The sequence below is a fragment of the Musa acuminata genome, chromosome BXJ3-4 (assembly GCF_036884655.1).
Source record: "Musa acuminata AAA Group cultivar baxijiao chromosome BXJ3-4, Cavendish_Baxijiao_AAA, whole genome shotgun sequence".
NCBI lineage: Eukaryota > Viridiplantae > Streptophyta > Magnoliopsida > Zingiberales > Musaceae > Musa > Musa acuminata.
Genome location: NC_088352.1, coordinates 6068511 through 6089386, shown reverse-complemented (window position 1 = coordinate 6089386; position 20876 = coordinate 6068511). Strand labels below are relative to the sequence as shown.

Sequence of the window (20876 nt, the reverse complement as noted above, 5' to 3'; positions counted from 1 at the left end):
TTTTTTCTCTCTCTATATCTATCTGTTCGTACATATTCTGTAGAAAGAAGATAAGACTGAAAATATTTAAATGCGAGGAAGGGCATTAAATAAAGAATGGCATTAAATAAAGGTTGAGTTGCACACTCTTCAGATGAAACGCAAATGTACCATTCACAAAAGAGAGACCTAAAAGAGGTCTCATCGAGTAGGGATCCACCATCCAACCTTTAGTGAGGGTGGGAATAATTACATGCTGGAAAGCCCATCAACAACAGTGCGAAGAAAACGGAATATGCTATTATTTTGTGCCTTTGTTTTCTTTAATCTGTTCTTTGTGGCCATTCAAATCAATCAACTATTTTGGTCCGGCATCCTACTATTGATGCAACTTTCACTAAATAGGGGTTTTACGTATCCATCCTTCCATTAATGTTCATATATCTTATACGTCACTCTCGTTAGCATCCATCAAATAAATCTAAGTTGACTGTTTTACTAAAAATATTAAATACCTAAAATTCTCCTTATTCTTTACCTATTACTTGATTCTAAGTTTAAATTTAGAGGGATGAATATAGAAGTTACTAATTTGAAATTATTTAGTATTTTTAAATTACATTGATAATAGTTGATGTTTTTGAATGCCATGAAAATCAATAATAATACTATTGTGCTTTTATAAAATTTTGAGTTTGGTAATTATATATATATATATATATAACTAATTTTAAAGGTGTAAGTTAATGTATTTTTTATATAAAAAATATTTTGTATATAATAAATAACTTAGGATTGGTCATCGATATCAATAAAATACTCTTCTTTTTTATTTTAAATTTTAAAAAATAAAATATATTAGGTGATTTTTCTATAAAATACTCGTATTTTGTATATTTCTCAAACATTATCCTTATTTTAATTTTTACAAATAATACTCATAATTTAAAAACTCCAAACTATCCTCCACTATCCCTCCATTGTCACTTCTATCGTAAGGCCCCATCACTAATGGAGAAGCGAGTATTAAAAGAATAGAAGAGAATGGGGAATAAAGAGAAAGGGAGAGGAGAAGATGGTGCAGGGCGGAGAAGGAGAGGAGAGAGCAGGTGGTGAGGGAGAAGGGGAAAGGAGGAGGAGCGAGCTGACGATGGCGATCGAAGAAGAGGAGGAGACTAATTTAAAAAGCTTTTAAATTAGATCCACAATTTGGTAAAACCAAAATAAGAGATACTATTCTCCCAAAAAATATAATATTTTTTAAAGAAATTGTCCAAATATATATGGGTGATTGTCTGAGAAAATATTTTCTTTTTGAGTTTTTATTAGATGATACCCTTTTTTTTCTTCATAATTTTCAAATAGTCAATCCTATTTCTAATATTTCAAGGATACCCTTAAAAGTTGCCTTTTTTTCTTTTCTAAATCTAATTTTTTTTCGCTAATTATTTATAGTGTTTTAATGCGTTAGTTTTTGTCCATAAAATATTGCATAATATTTTAAAAATACTGTATAGTGTTTTTGTTTGAAAAATATTATATAGTATTTTTGTTTCATCTTTTTAGAATAAAAATACTATGAAGTGTTTTGAACTAGTCTTAGGATAAAAACACTATCTAGGATTTATGAACTAAATATCGATGTCAAAGTATTTTTAAAACAATAGCACTATGAACAATTGGCCAAAAAACTTTTTGAATATAAGAAAAAAATACATGACAATTTTTGGGGATATTTTTAAGATTTTTAAAACATGGAGTGATTGTTTGCAAATTATAAAAAGGGATATCATCTAAAAAATAATAAAAAAGATATTTTCCCTGACAGTATTTCAATATATTTTGATATAATAAATAGTTTAGGGTTGATCATCAATTATAATAAAACTCTTTTTCTCCCTTTTTCTTATTTTTTTGTTTCTAAAAACAAAATGTACATTGATATAATAAATAATTTGTGGTTGAGCAACAATCCTAACAAAATTCTCTTCTCCTTCTTTCTTATTTTGTTTGTTTTTATAAACATGTTTTTATTCTGTTTATAAACGGTTTTAAACACCAAAAACTCAACGGATCTGAAGTGGTATATTCGTCACCGTCAAACGCACTCGAAACAGTTTCGTAGCCTCTATAAATAGCCCACTGCGGTCTGCAGCTTTACTTACCCCTCTGAGGTCTGATCTCTCTCCTCTTCGATCTTCCCTGCTTCCCTCTTTTGTCCTGCGGAGTCTGAGACTAGGGTTTTGGGGTTTTGGCACCGTCGGATCGCGACCTGGGGGCGGTGTTCTGCCGAACGGCGGGCCTTTGTATCTTTGGTCGGAGGAGGGAACAGTGAGTTGGAGGGGGGTAGGGAGATGACTCGGTTGGAGAAGACGGCGTCGATCGATGCCCAGTTGAGGCTTCTGGCGCCGGGGAAGGTGTCCGAGGATGATAAGTTGGTCGAGTACGACGCCCTTCTTTTAGATCGGTTCCTCGACATCCTCCAGGATTTGCACGGGGAAGATCTCAGAGAAATGGTAATTGAACGGCACGCTCGCTCAGTTTCGTGGAAATTTGAGTTTTCCGTGCTTTTGTTTCTGCTTAATGAGCTAATATAAAAGAGGTTTTCTCTATGTTTATGTGCAAGTATATATGCATATACGCAAAGGCCCTCCACTGGGGGATCGACCCCCGTCCCTGCCAATAGGTTCGATATTACCTGAATAGGGGCAAGGAGCTGTTTCTTGGATCACATCCTTCGAGAATGTGCGGAATGTCTTGTGCTTAGGAGTGACCTTCATGTTGGAAGTGGACCTCTTAGTTTTCTTTTGTTTTGTTTTAATTTGAAGTTCAGATGAACGATAGGTGGAAGAATATTTGACGAATGATATTTTAGTTTCATCTATGATTATTTTCTTGAATTTTATTTTCGTTAATATCAATGTTTTAGATTGATTCATGAGTTGTTTAAGACTATAAGAACATCGGCAAATTGCTAAAGTATCAGGCTGTTGGACCCCTAGATCGATCATTTGAAAACAACATCTGTGGATGTCTTTGACATTTAAGTAATTGTTCGTAATTAAAGATACAGAGCTGCTGGATTTGATCTTTCCCCAAAGTTGATGTGTTTTAAAGATAATTACTGTTGGTCTTCAATTATTGGATTTGTTTCATTTTAACATCTTTTTGGAATGAGATGTTTTGGTGATAACTGATAGAGGAGACAGGTCAGAAATCTTTAGAAGGCATAGGTTAATATAAAGTTGTGTATTATCAGGTTCAAGAATGCTATGAACATTCTGCTGAGTATGAACGGAAGCATGACCCCAGGAAACTTGAGGAGCTGGGTAATGAACTGACAAGTCTGGATCCTGGCGATTTAATCGTTGTTACCAAATCATTCTCGCACATGCTTAACTTAGCCAACTTGGCTGAGGAGGTGCAGATTGCCTATCGCAGAAGAATCAAACTAAAGAAGGGTGATTTTGCTGATGAGAACTCTGCAACTACTGAATCAGACATTGAAGAGACCCTAAAGCGTCTAGTAGCGCAGTTAAAGAAGTCCCCAGAAGAGGTCTTTGATGCTCTCAAGAACCAGACGGTTGATCTTGTTTTGACTGCACATCCAACTCAGTCAGTCAGAAGGTCCCTGCTTCAGAAGCATGCAAGGTATGTTGGAACCTTAAAACGATTTCTTGGGGTCAGAGGTTAATAGTTTTTTGTTACATACATTTTGGGTCCATGCCTATTACTTGACCTGGTTTTACATGCAGGCTTCACTTGGTCGCAGTTTCCTATATCTCGATATATGGGCATGCTAAATCTGTTTTCCTATGCTTATTTGATTTTGTTCTCTTGATTACTAATTATTTGTTGAACCTGTCCACACATGATAGTATATTTTCACATGGTAGTTCTTGATTAATGTGAATAAGATTGCTCTTTGGTTGACTAGAAATTCATATAGTGATGGTGTCTTGTATTTGAACTCTGGAAAAGGAAGCAGGTCTTGATATGAATTTACATCTATTATTCCTGTCTTGTTCTGCTAATGTTTCTTTGTTATGAATACATGTAAATGTATAGTTCCTAAGGTTAATGGTTCTCTCCCATGTACTGCATAGTTTGTTTATGCCTCCTCCATACTGTACTTAATTAAGTGGCACTTAAAACACAGTTGGAATGTGGGACCATGATAAATGTGCTGTAGAATTTATTCCTTTGTTGTGTCTTCAGGATAAGAAACTGTCTGACGCAGTTGACTGCCAAGGATATCACTCCTGATGACAAGCAGGAGCTTGATGAGGCTCTTCAGAGAGAGGTAATTTTATGATCGTAGGCAATTAATTTCATCCATATTCTCCCTACTTTAGTTGTCAGGAGAAATTTTCTCATTTTTTATTAAGAAGCTTGCTAAATAGTACTGGTTTATCTGTGAACTGTTAATGGAGAGATGGGTTAGTCCTAGAATGTTAAAGTAATTTTGGTTAAATTATGTCAGAGTACCAAATAAGATGTCAACAAAAAAATATGGTGAAATTTTGTCTAGATTCTTTGAGAAGCTTTTTTTTCAGCCCTACTTACACCTTTGCCTGCCTCTATGTGATGACTGAAAATGACACATGTTCTGAATGTGCTTATGTTGTTGTCCTACTTTGATCTATTTTTTGCCAAAAAGAAATAGCATATTGATGAAAGTCATTGTCAATAACAGCAGTAAAATCTTGCTATGATGGCCTTCATGGGACTGTATCAAATTTTAAAATTTTGATGATTATAATTTTTTTTCAACTCAATTGTATTATTCAGTAACCTTATGATGGTTTTTTGTTGTCCTAAATGTATGTTCTGAACTGATCATTAATTTCTGCACCACACAGACAATCATGCATCCCAGCATCTATTAGTCTGTTGCTACTAGTTTATATACCTTTTGATTCTGATGATTCTTGTGCATAAAAATTTACATATTACATAGAAATCCACCTTGGTTGAAGATTTTGCAGTTGAATTGATTCTATTCTCTTGAACAAGAACTACTTGAAATGGAGGAAGGGATTATATTTGAAAGATTATGCAAATGCTATGGACATAGGCGACTTCTGTGGTCACTATATCTGAATTTGTTACGCTTGCTTCTCTTGCATAAACCTCGAGTAAGTCTGCACTACTTATTATCCTTAATGACTATGCTTTATTTATTTTTCTTTATTGCAGATTCAAGCCGCCTTTAGGACTGATGAGATCCGAAGAACTCCTCCCACTCCTCAAGATGAAATGAGGGCTGGAATGAGCTATTTTCATGAAACAATATGGAAGGGTGTTCCTAAGTTCTTAAGGCGGGTGGATACAGCACTTAAAAACATAGGAATAGATGAGCGTGTACCCTATAATGCTCCTTTGATTCAGTTTTCTTCATGGATGGGTGGGGATCGTGATGGTATGACACAGCCATTAATTTATGCTCAACTTCTAGTCTTCTTCTTTTGCCTTAAGATTTCTTTATTGAAATTTAAAATTTGAGCCAGTATAGTATTTAACAGCAAATAATGCTTTTCTCAAAGAATGGAGATAATTAAACAACAGTGATTGAGTGATATTTTTGCTGACATCAATAGAAGTAATGACACATAATCTATGCCTAGACCATGCTTTGTCAATCTAAGACGTGATGGTTATGTTACATAGGAAATCCCAGAGTTACACCGGAGGTTACAAGGGATGTGTGCTTGTTGGCTAGAATGATGGCTGCAAACTTGTACTATTCCCAGATAGAGGATCTCATGTTTGAGGTAATATGATGTTCAGCCAATCATTGTTGTCTGGATCTCTATAAATATCTGTGACATCACTAGGAATTTGATTTTTGAGTTTTGGTTCCCGAAATCATATTTTCACAGTTGTCTATGTGGCGCTGCAACGATGAACTCCGAGTACGTGCAGATCAACTACATCGCTCCTCGAAGAAAGATGCAAAACACTACATAGGTATTGTAGGATGCATTTTTCTACATGAGACTTTTTCATCAACTGCATATAAATTAGTTACATTGCTCGTCAAAGAAGGATGCAAAACACTATATAAGTATGGTAATATGCATTTTTCTATGCATATCTTTATCAACTGTGCATAAATCAGTTTGATCTGGAATTATCTTTTTCTTTTTTATGGTGTCAATCTCTTCTCTTTCAGAAATTATCAGAAAATATAACCTTTTTATTCTTGAAACAAATTTAAGTTGAAATTACACAGTTGCAAAGATTTAAAACATATAGTTAGTGCTCCAATGCTTCCTTTATCAAAGTACTTTTCCTTGTCATTTTGTCATTCAATTCATCCACATGATCATCAACATCTAAACTATCTTGTATCCTCCTTTGTCCTGTAAGAATAAGTTGTGCAACATCCTTTTTACTTATATTTCATTACCACATTTTCGGAGCTGGATGACCCTGACTGGATTAAACAGTTTATTGTTAACCTGTCGAATTTATTGGGCCAGGTAAAGTTAGTGAAATCCCAAGGTTGAACAAAGAATTCTAAAATGAAAATGTCATTGAAATGGATGGTTCAATTGCATTAACACCATCAAGCTGAAGTTTGACCATAATTCAGCCAAATAATTTCTTACTGTTGCTATATGTCTTCCTACAAAAGAAAAAAAGATGTCATATGTCCCTTTTTTCCTTCAGCCTCTTCTTGTTCATAAGGTTCTTATTTCTCTTGAAGCTGAAGTGGTTATGTATTTTTTATTCTAAAAGCAAAGATATGAACGTGCACTCAAATCCTATAAGAGATTGGTTCCTCTCTTTTTTTTTTTTCATGTAGTAAGCAGTTTACATACTTTTTAATTTTTTCCATCCCCCAACCAAATGTTTTCTACCAGACCTAACATCTTTATCTATATTGATTGTTTTTTGGTTTGTTATCAATGTTCTGAATGCAGAATTTTGGAAAAAAGTCCCTCCAAGTGAACCTTATCGTGTTGTGCTAAGTGATGTCAGGGACAAGCTATACAACACACGGGAGCGTTCTCGCCATTTACTGTCTAATGGATATTCTGACATTCCTGAAGAAGCAACTTTCACCAATGTTGACCAGGTACATTGATAAGTTCTAATGAAGTCTTGTGAAATTTCTCCTTTTTTTTTTCTATTTCTCACTTATGGAAGCCAATGACATGAAACTAGATCTTGTTGGGCAAAATTATCATTCAACATTTTTTTCTTAAATGTTTTGCTCGTGCCTTTTTTTATATCTGATTATGTTGGCATTCACACAAATGACTATGACACTATCTTTTTTCATGATTGATGCCTGTCTCTTGCAGTTTCTGGAGCCTCTTGAGCTCTGTTACAGATCGCTCTGTGATTGTGGTGATAGGCCCATTGCTGATGGAAGCCTCCTTGATTTCTTGCGCCAAGTGTCAACCTTTGGCCTGTCTCTTGTGAGGCTTGATATCAGGCAAGAGTCTGACAGGCACACTGATGTTATTGATGCAATCACCAAGCACCTGGGAATTGGGTCGTATCGTGAATGGTCTGAGGAACAACGTCAGGAATGGCTGTTGTCTGAACTTAATGGAAAACGCCCTTTATTTGGTCCTGACCTACCCAAGACCGATGAAATTGCTGATGTTTTAGACACATTCCATGTTATAGCCGAACTTCCTCCGGACAATTTTGGGGCTTATATCATTTCAATGGCAACAACACCATCAGATGTTCTTGCCGTTGAGCTGTTGCAGCGTGAATGCCATGTGAAGAAGTCATTGAGAGTAGTGCCACTGTTTGAGAAACTTGCAGATCTTGATGCAGCTCCTGCAGCTGTAGCCCGACTTTTTTCAATTGAATGGTACAGGAATAGGATTGATGGTAAACAGGAAGTTATGATTGGGTATTCAGATTCTGGAAAGGATGCCGGGCGTCTTTCTGCAGCGTGGCAGTTATATAAAGCTCAAGAGGAACTTGTAAAGGTAGCTAAGCAATATGGAGTGAAATTAACAATGTTTCATGGGCGAGGGGGAACTGTTGGAAGAGGAGGCGGTCCTACTCATCTTGCTATATTGTCTCAGCCACCAGACACGATACATGGATCCCTCCGAGTTACAGTTCAAGGTGAAGTAATAGAGCAGTGTTTTGGGGAGGAACATTTATGCTTCAGAACTCTTCAACGTTTCACAGCTGCTACACTTGAGCATGGAATGCGTCCCCCCATTTCTCCAAAACCAGAATGGCGTGCTTTGATGGATGAGATGGCTATTGTGGCTACAGAGGAGTATCGATCAATTGTCTTCCAAGAACCACGTTTTGTCGAGTATTTCCGACTGGTAAGTAATGTGGTTCTTGTTTCCTACTGCATTTCAGAGTCAATTTCCCTAGGTCACTAGTTTATATACTTAATACTTGGTTGAAGATGATGTACATATTTGAATGAGTACCAACAGTCCTTACATTACTTTTGTCTGTGAAGTCAAAGTTTTATCGGTTTTATTTTGACTTGCGGATCTACATGTTTGTTTATATGGTACATACTTTTAACTGTAGATACACTCTGATGTCTTTCCGCCCTTTTGCTTATTCAGTTCTTTTGTTCCTCTGATACATGATTCATCAAATGTGGAAAAGAAAACATAATGACTTTTTTGTTACTGCAGGCGACACCTGAGCTGGAGTATGGTAGAATGAACATTGGCAGCAGACCTTCAAAAAGAAAGCCCAGCGGAGGCATTGAATCACTGCGTGCAATCCCATGGATTTTTGCATGGACACAGACACGGTTTCACCTTCCTGTGTGGCTTGGATTTGGTGCGGCATTCAAGCATGTGTTGCAGAAGGATATCAGGAATGTTCACATTTTACAGGAGATGTACAATGAATGGCCATTTTTCAGGGTCACAATCGATTTGGTGGAGATGGTCTTTGCTAAAGGAGATCCTGGAATAGCTGCATTGTATGATAAACTTCTAGTGTCTGAGGATTTGTGGAGCTTTGGGGGGCGACTCAGAGCCAACTATGAAGAAACAAAGCGTCTTCTTCTTCAGGTTAGTTCTTTTCATCATGCATACTTTGATCTTCAAATGATAATCTGGGTTATCTGTTCTGGTTCAATTATGGTATCCTATTCTGTCTATTGCATCTCTGACTGCTAGGCCTATTTGCTGAAAATATAACCATCAATCATGAAGTTTACCTTTCATCAAATTGGTGCATATCCAAATTTAGGCTGGTTTGGGATCTTGGTCATGCTATTACCGGTTGTGTTTAATAGTTTGTTTCTGTTTGGTGCCTAAAGATCAGCCAACTTCTTTAGATGACTGAATGATTTCTTTGCATGGCTGGCTGTGGATCTTTTGCCCCTTTAAAATGGACGATGGAGACATCTGTAAACCTGATCCTTATACTCTGCCAACCTGTTGCAACCCATTGTCATGGACTCTATACAAGTGGACTAGTTTATTACATCTTGAATTTGATCCATAAGTTGTATTCTTTTAGTCATTTTCTGAATCCATTTAATCTATTTTATACTCGGGTTGCCTTCTGTCACAGAGCCTCATGTGAGGCACCGAGTATATGTACAAAATCCCCATCTTTAAGTATATGCATAGAGAGTGAAAACACAACCTAGAAAGGTGCAAATTTGATTCTTTAACATAAGGTTTTATATGGTCGTCCACTTCCGATTTCATCAGTACCGATCTGACCGATATCATCAGTACCGATGCTTAGTTGGGTTAGTAAATATCATTGGTACATACATATTGGTATTTGAATCCTTGCGTCCATGTTCCTATAGCCTTGTGCATTCTTGATTCAAGCTCTGTCACTACCAACCAATGATGATTGCATACTGGTAACCACCACAAATCCACACATTTTTGCAGGTCGCTGGTCACAAAGATCTTCTTGAAGGGGATCCATACTTGAAGCAGCGGCTGCTGCTGCGTGATGCTTACATTACAACCCTTAATGTTTGCCAAGCCTACACACTGAAGCGGATTAGAGACCCGAGCTACCATGTCAATGTGAGACCCCATCTGTCGAGGGAGATATCAGAGTCCACCAAACCAGCAGCAGAATTGGTGAAGCTGAACCCAACAAGCGAGTATGCCCCTGGGCTGGAGGACACCCTCATCTTGACGATGAAGGGTATCGCTGCCGGCATGCAGAACACTGGCTGAACTATATTTACATCTGTACGAGTGTTTCTTCTAAGGGCATGTAGTAAGTAGGCTTGTCTGTCGTCGTCGTATGTATGTAGACAGTAAAATTGCCTTGGTCTTAATAAAGGGAACAGACTTGTGCCCAAGATATAAAAGCATGATATTTGAGTCATAGATCAACAATTCTGCTGTTTCTAAAGCTTCAAACCATAATAATAATATCCTTTGAATAGAAGTTGATCCTAAATTATAACATCAGCCTTTCAATCATTTTACTACATTCATAGGATGAGATGAACCATCAAAAGAAAGAAAAAAAAAGGTTACGGTAGTCCGAAACAAGAGTCATGATCAAAGGAAAAAAGCAGAGACTAGGGGAAAAGGCGGGCGACATGGCAGGGTGACCTTTCCAACCAAATCGCTTGCAACTTTAAGTGATGGGAAGGCTTTTGCAACACAGGGAAAAGCAAATGCTTTTCGATCTAAAAGGAAAAGCAACGATGCGACCTCTAATTATCCTGTGGGAAACCACCAATTGGCCGAAGGAAGGAGAGAGAGAGAGAGAAAGAGGGAGCTCCTCAATTGTTTAAGTGGAAATCTTTTGAACAATGGTTGTAAATTACTGTGATACCGATCCAACTTTCTCTCGTCGAGCAGGCCTTCATCGGTTCGTCTGGCCCTACTTTGCTGGTCTTTTGCCAGAATCAGATGGCACAAGTAATGATTGTGCAGCATGGATTTCAAGAGATGTTGGGGAAAAGAGGCAGTGAATCTATTGTGCTGAGAAGTCCAAAGCTGTTGCTAACTGCACCTGGTTCCAGCCAGCTTTGCTTTCAATGTAGAATCTGACGCACTTCAATTCTGACTGTTCTTTTCATGTTCTTAAAGTTTGTTTGCAGACATTTTTTCCACATGAGTCAGGAAAGCACTTGAGAAGGCTTTGGATAAAGCAAGTTGTTTGGAAGCAGGACCATCGATAAAGTCTCTATGAAGTTGTTTTTGTGCAGTCTACATGAACAAAGATCAACGAATAATTGACAAGAAAAGCATTTAAAGTTACTTCCGGCATCTTATAAAGATCTGAGAATTCTTCTATCGGTTAAATTATCTATCGGCTTAAACTTTTATTAAGTACTCCACTGCGGACTTGTCCCATCAAAAGATGGTGGCTTGAGAGGTGAACTTTTGCTGTCAAGAGGTCGCCTTTTCTCCATACAAAATTCTGCTTTAGATTCTTTGAACTGCTCTATCCAATCTGCCTAAGACGGCACTCATAGAAGGGAGTGCATGTCCCATCTTATATACCCTACTCCCCTCCCCTCCCTCTTTTAGTTACTTGTATCAGCTCCCTCTCTCTCTCTCTCTCTCTCTCTAGATCTCCCTAACTATCTAATATGATGGGCGAAGTGGACGAAGCAACAAGTATCAAGTTGTTCGGCGCAGTGATCCTCAAGGAAGACACACAAGCCAAGGAGAAGAAGGAGGCGAAGGACGAGACCGCGGCGGCCAGGGAGGCAGCGTCGGCCGTGGCGCTGCCGTGCCCGCGGTGCCAGAGCAAGGAGACCAAGTTTTGCTACTTCAACAACTACAACGTGAACCAGCCGCGGCACTTCTGCAGGGCCTGCCACCGCTACTGGACGGCCGGGGGCACGCTGCGCAACGTCCCAGTGGGCGCCGGCCGCCGTAAGATGCGCCGCGCGCCCCACGCCGGCTCCACCCCGTCTGCCGGTGGCACCACCTGCGTCATGGCGTACCCGTCCCCTTCGTACCTGGCCGAGCGGTGGCTCCTGCGCCAGCGCCCGGAGGTGCAGCCGAGGGCTGACTTCGCGACCTTCAATCGTGGACTTTGTTGACTCGTTTCGGGTCGGTGGGTTGGACCGTCTGGAAACGGGACACGTCTTGCGATTCCCATGGAAAAGTGGTGCTTGTTATTATGCGACTCATTTTCTAAAGCATTTCTTGTCATCATCATCATCATTATTATTATTATTATTATTATTATTATGCGTTGAGATTTCGGCGAGGAAAGAGATGTATGTCCCGTCGAGAACTTGGGTATCGAGCTGTCTTTTAGTTTACGAGATACAATCAAATGCCATGTTTGATGATCAACAAAATTATTCATCTCACAAATGGATATCGATCAGAGATCATAGATGCTTTGGGATTCATCCAATCTGATTGGCTTCTTTAAGATTCGGAATACCTATTATTTATAAACATTTTTAACTTCATAGAAAAAAAAGGTAGCATACTAATATTATTTCTGGACCGAAAAGTCCATCAGCAGCACCCTTCGTCCGTTCTCCAACCTCACTCACTCGCTGTCAGTAGCCAACGAAAGAAAGCTTTTCCAGGGAAGATGAGCAGCTGAAAGAAGAAAGAAAGAAAGAGAGCGACCTCCGCCTTCTTTTCTCGCTCTCACTTTAATTCAAACGCATGGCTCGGGAAACGGGCAGTGCTTCTGCTGTTCCGTACCAAACGGTAAAGACACTGTGGCCGAGGGTGGAAGGTCAATCTTCCGCCTTTGATCCGCGCTGCACGGATCTCACAGCACCATTTTACCTTTGAATTAATCCCCACCTCGCTTCCCTCTCGCTCTCCACAAGCTTTCGAGTTGATGCTTCGGGAGATCGGTCCGCGTGGGGTAAAGCTCTCGGGTTGGAACTTTCTTTCCCTTGCAAGTAGAATTAATTTTGATTCTCAAGCCTCCTCCTCCTCCTCCTCCTCCTCCTCCTTAGTAGTTTCTCTGATACGCTCATCTTTCCTGGTCTGCAAGCATGTTCTTCCTCTAGTTTCGGGAGTCGCTTCACCTCTCTGCTATATACCAGTAGATCTCATGGTTTCTTTTGTATATCTAATTATGGCACTGCAATGGACATGTTCCCATTTGGAGACACAAGTAATTAATGAGGTAGTGGTGCGGTCCGCTGCCTCGAGCATGCAGGAAATTTATTGAATGGGGGACGCTCCATGTTCGCATTCTTCCCATGGTTTGGCCTCACAACGCTGGGGTTGAAAACCTTCGAATCACGTAGAGATTTGCTGTAAAAATGATCAGATCGGCCGGTGCCGGTGTTAGATTGCCAGGATCTAAATGTGGCGTGTGGGGTGCAGATTTCTGCTTCTTGTCGAGTGGGCGTGATAGTGTTTGAAATTTGAATTGTCTCCTCTGTTTATTTATTCTGCCGTCTTCCTAGTTGATGTTATCGGTTGTCGAGCCAAAGCTTTATCTGTTCTTGCAAGCAGGTGGTTGGTGATCTCTTGTGACGAGACTTTCCTGCTTTGAGCTTCAATCCAATGTCGAAATCCAGGTAATGTCAGGGTGTAGATTCATGTGTTTGGCTTTTGATTTCGGAGTTACCGATCATTTGTCGGGAAACAGAGGAACGGAGTTGCCGCAGAGGCGGCCGCAGCGTGTGCCGCTTCACCAGAAGACCAACTCTGAGGTCAACAGCCTCCACCGCACAGCGGTGGCCGCAGTCGATCGCCGTGTGAAACCGGAGAAACGGCAGTCCCCTCGTTCTACCTTGCACGAGGTGAGCTCCCTCCCCCCCCCCCCCGTGGCTCTCCGTTTTGATCTCGGCGTCGATGATTCAGTCCTTGTGGCTACCGTTTCTGTAGATCCAGAGGAAGAGCGGCCCCAGGGTCGCCGATCTGGAGACCAAGCTCGGCAGAGCGCTGGTGGAGCTCGATAGGCTAAGGGACCGACTGGCCTTGGCGGAAGCCGCGAAGCTCGACGCGGAACGAGCTCTCGAGATGTCCAAGGAGCAAGTGCCCGCCGCCAGCCCAGTAGTGAAAGCAGTTGAAGAAGAGAAGTTTCTGCTTTCTCAGGACTCTGATGAGATATCCGAAGTCACTCAGGAGGCGAAGACCGAAGAGGAGAGCATCAATTCACCGAACACCAACGACGTCTTCCAAGTAGTAGCACCGACCGAGCCCATTAACCAAGAGAAAGACGATGTCAGCAAGCCTGAAGAAGACGAGACAGAAACGGCGAAAGAAGAGGAGAAGACAGAGGAAGAACAGTGTAAGAGGGTGGAAATTCCGGACTCGACTGAGATGGTCGAACTCAAGTCCAAGCTACTGGAGAAAACGACAGAGGTGGGGATTCTGCTAGAAGAGAACGTGCTCTTCAAGAGGAGAGCAGCGGAGGAGACCGCGAAAGCGACCGCCGCAGCACGTGCCAAGGAAGACGAGCTCATGACGAAGCTGCGATCAGCGGAAGAGGAGCTGAAACAGAGCAAGGCGAAAGAGGAGCTGCTAACTGAGCAGCTGCAGGCGGCAGAAGGGGCGAAGTCGGTGCTAGAGGCGGAAATGAATCTGCTAAGGGTGCAGACGGAACAGTGGCGGAAGGCCGCCGAGGCGGCCGCCGCGGCACTGGTCCCTGGCGACGTCGGGGACGAAGAATGGGGTCCAGCGCTGATGGCCGGGGATGGCATGGGGGAGGAGGGGGTGGTGGCCGGAAGGAGGAGGAAGAAGGGGGCGGCCGGAGTTCGCATGTTCGGTGAGCTTTGGAAGAAGAAAAGCCTGCATAAGTAGAGATCGTGCGCTCTTTGTATTCGTATCTTCTTGTTTCGATGTACCGAACATGAAGCCGTAGGGAAGACGTATTGGTTTGGACTAAGCTTTTGAACCTGATGTCGGATCATATTCGAATCCGGATTCATATTTTCGGATCTTTCCAAATCCGATAAGAATCCAAAAACTTGCAAGTCAAACCTTGTTTAAGTAAATGCTACTTGATAGGGGTAAAAACAAATTGGACGTAACACACCGGATTTGACATAACACCCCCCGACGTCAGCCACCCCTGGATGGCACTCTGCCCCAGGGGGCGAGCATTAACACCAACATAATGTGCACCCTCGCTCACCGTACCCAGACGACCTCATCATCTGGCCCCGCACGTCCGGACGAGGCAGGGGAAGGCGTCGACCAAGGCTCACCATACCCTGCGACGACTCGACCTTCCACGCAACACCCACGACGACAACGGACGCGATCAGGTGCACGACTCTACCCCGACAGGATGACACATCAGGTAACATCGAACTCACCTATAAATACCCTCGGGCTCCAAGCGAGCAGGGTAAGGAGACAAACGCACGGTTTCATCCAAAACTCCTCTCTTCATCACTAACTTGATCGTTGGAGGGGTCGGGCCGAATCACCGACCCGACCTGTGTGCAGGTACTGGACCGAAGCCGATCCAACCCGGCGACGCGAAGCATTCCAACCAGATCCCCCACAACCGATCGCTCTAAGATCCCGAGAGGAGCCTCGCCTGATCCTAGCCGTTCGGACCCCTGAACCAGCCGTGTCGACCCCAAGGTCACGGCTAAAAAAGTTACTTACCGTAACACTACTCATACATCAATATCTTAAAAGTAGGCAAATCATGCAAACACTTGAAAGAATCTTGCAAGATCAACAAGGTGATATGAAAAACACGTAGCTTCCATACCTCATAAGCATCATCGTCGAGTTCATGTCGTCTCATTATAACTCTTACGATATATTTCTTTCTCGCATCAATGCTTCTATTTTCTCAACATCCTCGGGAGAATCAACACCATGAGCATCGTGGTTAACCTTGATTACCTGTATCAGAACAAGCCAAATTGAAGACAGAACAAAGAAAGGCCAATTAATACCAGGATGTAGGCATATGCTCATGATGTGCATCACCAATCGATCTCAAGAAATTAATACGATACTTGTATACATAATCATGGCGATTAACTGATCAAGAACCAGCAAGACAGCTAAACTCTTGAATCTATAGCCAAAATTTTCTTGTAGTCATTGCTGAACTATTATAATATCAAATGACAACATTGGCTGGAAACTTATAGTTTATCTAATCTCGAAGATGCTAATGTTAATTTAGAAGCTCTTCGAGATGTTATTTTTGACCATCTATATCAGATTTCAGATGAGTGCATTGGTCATCTACTCTGCCACATGATTGGTTTGTTCTAAAAATTATATATTTCTCAGAAATGATTGTTGAAATAATATTGTATACTCATGTTTTCATTCTCAAATCTTCCACACCGAGGCAACGGGCATCATATGCAATAGGGAAAAAGGCTCTAATCAGTTAAGCTGGTAAATGAATCAAAGGGTTGCACTGGTGTCAAAATAATTTAAAGAAAACACAGACAATTATTCAGGCCAGCTTCTTTTGGTGATGACATGAGCATACAACAAGGATCATGATGTGTGCATGAGCGAGCATGTTGTGCCAGCATAAGTAGGTGGTTTCTACTTTCTAGTGACATCACATGAAAAATGTTGCTACAAGTCATAAGAATTAGCTACTGCACAGAGTAAATCTAGTGATATATACCAAATCTAGAAATTTATTTACTAATTATAAAAGCTGGAACGTAGTCAGTTCGTATGCCAAAGATGATATGAGAAGTTTAGATGCTCACTTTTAAAACAAATAAAAAATGAACTTTGCCCTATATAATCCCGAGATGATATGGAATGACATATGTGCAAGTACCTTCGTTCTGTAACCATTTTCGAGAACTTTAAGTTGTTCAAGGTCTTCTTCTAGTTGCAGGGGAGTAGGTGGGAGGCTCGGGTAGATTCTTAAGAAATTTGAATCAAATCTCTGGCTTACACAGAAATACCATACATTAGGAGTCTCAGTAGAACAAGGAACATAAATGTTTGTTAAAAAAAAAACACACTGCAACATTTCTAGTTGTAGATAATAAAGGGCACATAAACATTTTCAGATGAGTGGCATACGGACCTGAATACCCAAGTGAAGTAGATAGGGGTACTGTGGGTTAACCATCCCGGACCTGAATCATGCAAACATATGATCATTGCAATGTATGGATCAGAAGTTCCAGGATATCTTGTCATGAAGAATTCAAAATTGTGACATGAGCAAACCTAACTTGTTAAATGGGATCAATCCCCTAGAGAAGTAGATTGCATAACCATGACTGTCAATCACACACTTTACCCTATTTGGGTCAAGTCCATCCTCAGGTTTTAAGGATGTAACAGCAGTACTGAATACCGCATCAGGAGATCCCTACAGAACACAGTGTGCTTTAGTGAAACCAAGTATAACAGAGAGTTACATAAAAGAAGCAATCTGAGGTTCAAAATGGCAATAAATTTAGCCGAGTTTATGGGAACTTGGATGGATGTCTGAAGGAGGCAAATGAAATTATGAAAGCAACAATACCAGGTTATGAAACTGGAGATGAAAGCTCTAGTTCATACTATGTCAATAGCAAGAAAAGCAGACAGTATATGTCAACCAAGAATGTTCTCATCTGTGAGAAAATAGAGTCTTGCAGATCTCAGAACAAACCTTTGCACTAGTCTACATTTGTAAATCCTTGCATGTTTTTGTAATGTAATTACAACTATGTAGATTCAACAAATTGTGACAGCAATATTCATAGAACATTAGTATTTAAAGTAATATTGACTGATACGCGCTTTTATAAAATTGAGTTCCATTAAATTCTAGAAATTATATCATGCATAGCCTGCAAATGATTTTCCTATAGCAGCAATTCAATTACTGTAACAACAGCAGATCATAATCATTCAACTCTAGGTCATAGATGGAGGAACTAACAACACCTTGCATTATGCTCAAAGATGTAAACCTGAGAAAAAGAAAATTAATGGCCAGAAGTCAGGCAAAGAGTTGCCCAATGCATATTTGGAACAGCTTATCATATTGGATTAGCTCGGAGAGTGTGTAATACAAGTATAAGATCTTTGGAAAGATTATTGGTGATTTCTCTAATCAGACTTGTGAAGAATAAATCAACCTAACTATAGTGCAGGTTCCTTGAAATGTAGCTGACGTGCCAGTAGTGTCATGTCTTTCTATTGCGTCATATTGATCTGTTCTCAATACAATCTCAGAAAGTATAAGCAAGAGCATAAAAATATGTGCTAAAATGTAATTTCTGCATAGACATCATCAATTCATCCATGTCAGATACACTAGATTGCTGTTTAGGATTTTTCTAGAATTTTACCAGATAAAGAACTTGATGGAAGTATATTTTTGGTTATCTTTTATAATTATCACAAAGTTCTGTCATTGCAGAAAAGGATACAGTAAGTACCACTCAGTTGAAACATCTGCCTGGTGAAGGAAGTGTGACAAGCCTACGTTGAATGGAATATATACTTGCCTTCAAATAATTTGTACTTGATGATGCATGGAATCTAGAATTAAGTTGAAGAATAGGAAGACATCCAAAGACATCATGGAAAAGCAACTAAATACCTGCAAAGATTTAACAACACCATCTATTATCTATGGTTCTATAAGAGGCTCATCTCCCTGGATATTGACAACAATGTCATAGTTTTCCCCAAGCTTTTGAAGGGCTTCATAACAATGTTCTGTTCCTGAAATTAGTTGGGCAATGCAACACTTCACAATCTAACTGTAAATTTGAGTTGCGGATCTATTCACCTCTCAAAAATCAATGAACAACAGTAATTATGTTATAATAAAATAAAGAGAATGAAACACAGAAAAAAAAAAAAACCATTTTTGCACTCTTCTGAGGTCATTGTCACATCAGCTCCAAATCCTCTACAACATTCTGCAATCTTCTCATTGTCTGTCGCCACAACTGCAAGAACAATGATGTCATATACCAAGGCATAAACAGATTGTTTGGAGGAAACAATTGCGAAAGGTGTTTTGGTAATAATACAATAAGTATGTAAAAATCCTAGATGTATGGTCCAATAAACAAAATTTTAACATGATTAGCAATAAACAAAGCTCTGATGGCATCAAGTAAATCTCCTTTCTTCTCAACAATTCATGCCAATTACCTTCCTATTTGGTCCATTCTAGAGATTTTATAAAATTTGGACCAACTATAGTTTATCATGCGTGAAATTTTCTACCTAAGCTGATTTTTAATCAAGAATGAGGAAGAAGTGGCCGCTAGCATGTTAACACAAGCAAGAGAAATCACGCTGCCTTCTACGAAACTAGCCTAAACATTCGTTATATTTGAATCAAGTAAATAAATTTGAAGGCAAATTACCAATGCGATCCAAAGCGGACGCCAACTTTGCTCTCTCCAATGTTCTCTGACAACAAAGAATAACCAACATATTTGCACACATAGATTCTGATTTTAAACTGCAATTAGAACCCAAGAAACAAGAGAGTTTTTACGATGAAAGCCCGAGATCAAGAGTGTTTCTACCGATGAACCTGGATCATTGGCTTGCCGAGGATCCGGACGAGGGGCTTTCCGGGGAAGCGGGACGAGGCGAAACGGGCGGGAATGATCCCTACCACCCGGCTCCGGTACTTGCCCAGCCAGGAGAGGAGGCCGCCGCCACAGCGGCAGCAACCCCGAGCACCGCCGTGGTCTTGTCGCTCGAGGAGGAGGGAGCGTGGGTCGTCATCGAGCGCAAAATGGCGTGGGAATTTGATCGAACAATTGCTGCTCACGCCGCCGCCACAACGGCAGCGACCCAGAGCACCGCCGGGGGAACGATCCGCGTCCTGTCGCTCGAGGAGGGGGAAGAGGATGACTCGGAGGAGGGAGCGTGGGTCGGCAACGAGCGCAAAATGGCGTGGGAATTTGATCGAACACTTGCTGAACTAGCTGATGAATACCGACAAAAAAAACTCTCGGAGGATCCAAATAATTACACTGCACGAGTTACCACTAACGCTGTTTCTTCCTTAAGACGAGGACATATTTGTACAAATATCCCTCACAAGTTAGTGTTTTTTTATATTTTCCATTTAATTTGAGCTGACAAATATTCTCTTCTTCTTTTAGTTAACATCTATCGATTAACGATGACAAAATTGAAATTGATACTAAATGGTATTTTAGGAGCTTAATATTTTAATTATTAATTAAGTGATAACTATGATTAGTAATAGCTTAATATTTGTCTATATTTCAAAAGATTTGTGTAAATTATTATTATTATTATTATTATTATTATTATTATTATTATTTATTAGTCAATATAAATCAAAATCGACTGATAAATATTTTAGAATGTCTGTAGGGACAAATATAAAAATCCATTGACTTTATATACTACTTTTCAAACAACATTATATGATTTTTCTGAGCTTATTTTTCTCTCTGTGTAATTTTGGAATGTTGTCACCTTGAAGGTAATTAATTAACTAATTATTTAAAATATTAAGATATTCATATGATTTAGGTCATGGTTTCATGGTATGAGCATGAGAGCTCAAGAAAAATTATTCCTTGGAGTGAAGCTTAAAAGGTGATATTGAAAATGGAGGATGATTTTAATGCTTATTGATTTTCCAACTCCAACTAAACATACTTATCACTAAAAATAAAAAAATATTTAAATTATATCAAAATAAAAAATATACATACAAAAATTATAATTTAAGAATTTTAAAAAATGATTTATACTTTTAATTAAACTAATTAAGCTAATTATGATATATATATATATATATCATAATTTGTAAGAGCAAAAATGGTATTTTAAGATAAAGGGTATATTTGTAAAACAACCATCTAAAAATTTATATTTCCATCCTTATCGTCACCGACCACCCAAATCAAAAACCAAAAGAACACGGATAAACGCCACACGAGTTAATGTCAAGTGTCTCTTTGTCGCCATTTAGCTTAAACGAAACCCGCGTTATTAATGCATTTCAGGTCGTTGCCGCCCTTTCGAGGTTGGTCTACTTCGCGAGTTAATGCCCCG

At 39.9% G+C, this 20876-nt stretch overlaps 3 protein-coding genes and 1 pseudogene across 4 annotated transcripts; 3 read left to right on the top strand and 1 right to left on the bottom strand.

The window, feature by feature from the left end:
- Positions 1 to 2141: 2141 nt before the first annotated feature.
- LOC135635773 (phosphoenolpyruvate carboxylase 2) lies at positions 2142 to 10301 on the top strand. The gene is made up of 10 exons (XM_065147087.1): positions 2142 to 2495; positions 3239 to 3630; positions 4198 to 4282; positions 5179 to 5401; positions 5650 to 5753; positions 5862 to 5949; positions 6909 to 7063; positions 7293 to 8291; positions 8619 to 9005; positions 9849 to 10301. The coding sequence occupies exons 1-10, from the start codon at positions 2334 to 2336 to the stop codon at positions 10143 to 10145; spliced, it is 2892 nt and encodes a 963-aa protein (XP_065003159.1). The 5' UTR covers positions 2142 to 2333; the 3' UTR covers positions 10146 to 10301.
- Positions 10302 to 11319: 1018 nt separating this feature from the next.
- On the top strand, positions 11320 to 12104 carry LOC103980904 (dof zinc finger protein 5-like). Its single transcript, XM_065146062.1, has one exon. The coding sequence runs from the start codon at positions 11522 to 11524 to the stop codon at positions 11978 to 11980; it is 459 nt and encodes a 152-aa protein (XP_065002134.1). The 5' UTR covers positions 11320 to 11521; the 3' UTR covers positions 11981 to 12104.
- Positions 12105 to 12686: 582 nt separating this feature from the next.
- LOC135586430 (interactor of constitutive active ROPs 1-like) lies at positions 12687 to 14834 on the top strand. 2 transcript variants are annotated; one of them, XM_065148024.1, is made up of 4 exons: positions 12687 to 12787; positions 13377 to 13441; positions 13513 to 13666; positions 13752 to 14834. In XM_065148024.1, the coding sequence occupies exons 2-4, from the start codon at positions 13428 to 13430 to the stop codon at positions 14667 to 14669; spliced, it is 1086 nt and encodes a 361-aa protein (XP_065004096.1). In that variant the 5' UTR covers positions 12687 to 12787; positions 13377 to 13427; the 3' UTR covers positions 14670 to 14834. The 2 variants fall into 2 exon arrangements, with proteins under 2 accessions (XP_065004096.1, XP_065004097.1); XM_065148025.1 differs by having other exon boundaries at positions 12713 to 12774.
- Positions 14835 to 15481: 647 nt separating this feature from the next.
- On the bottom strand, positions 15482 to 19801 carry LOC135635326 (3-deoxy-manno-octulosonate cytidylyltransferase, mitochondrial-like; annotated as a pseudogene).
- Between the last annotated feature and the right edge of the window lie 1075 nt (positions 19802 to 20876).

Bases quoted from the DNA above. Each gene is read 5' to 3' on its own strand.
- LOC103980904 (XM_065146062.1), top strand. From the start codon at position 11,522: ATGATGGGCGAAGTGGACGAAGCAACAAGTATCAAGTTGTTCGGCGCA.
- LOC135586430 (XM_065148024.1), top strand. The intron at 13,667-13,751 runs GTGAGCTCCCTC...CCGTTTCTGTAG, and splicing joins CTCGTTCTACCTTGCACGAG to ATCCAGAGGAAGAGCGGCCC.
- LOC135635773 (XM_065147087.1), top strand. From the start codon at position 2,334: ATGACTCGGTTGGAGAAGACGGCGTCGATCGATGCCCAGTTGAGGCTT. The intron at 2,496-3,238 runs GTAATTGAACGG...GTGTATTATCAG, and splicing joins GGGAAGATCTCAGAGAAATG to GTTCAAGAATGCTATGAACA. The intron at 3,631-4,197 runs GTATGTTGGAAC...TTGTGTCTTCAG, and splicing joins CTGCTTCAGAAGCATGCAAG to GATAAGAAACTGTCTGACGC.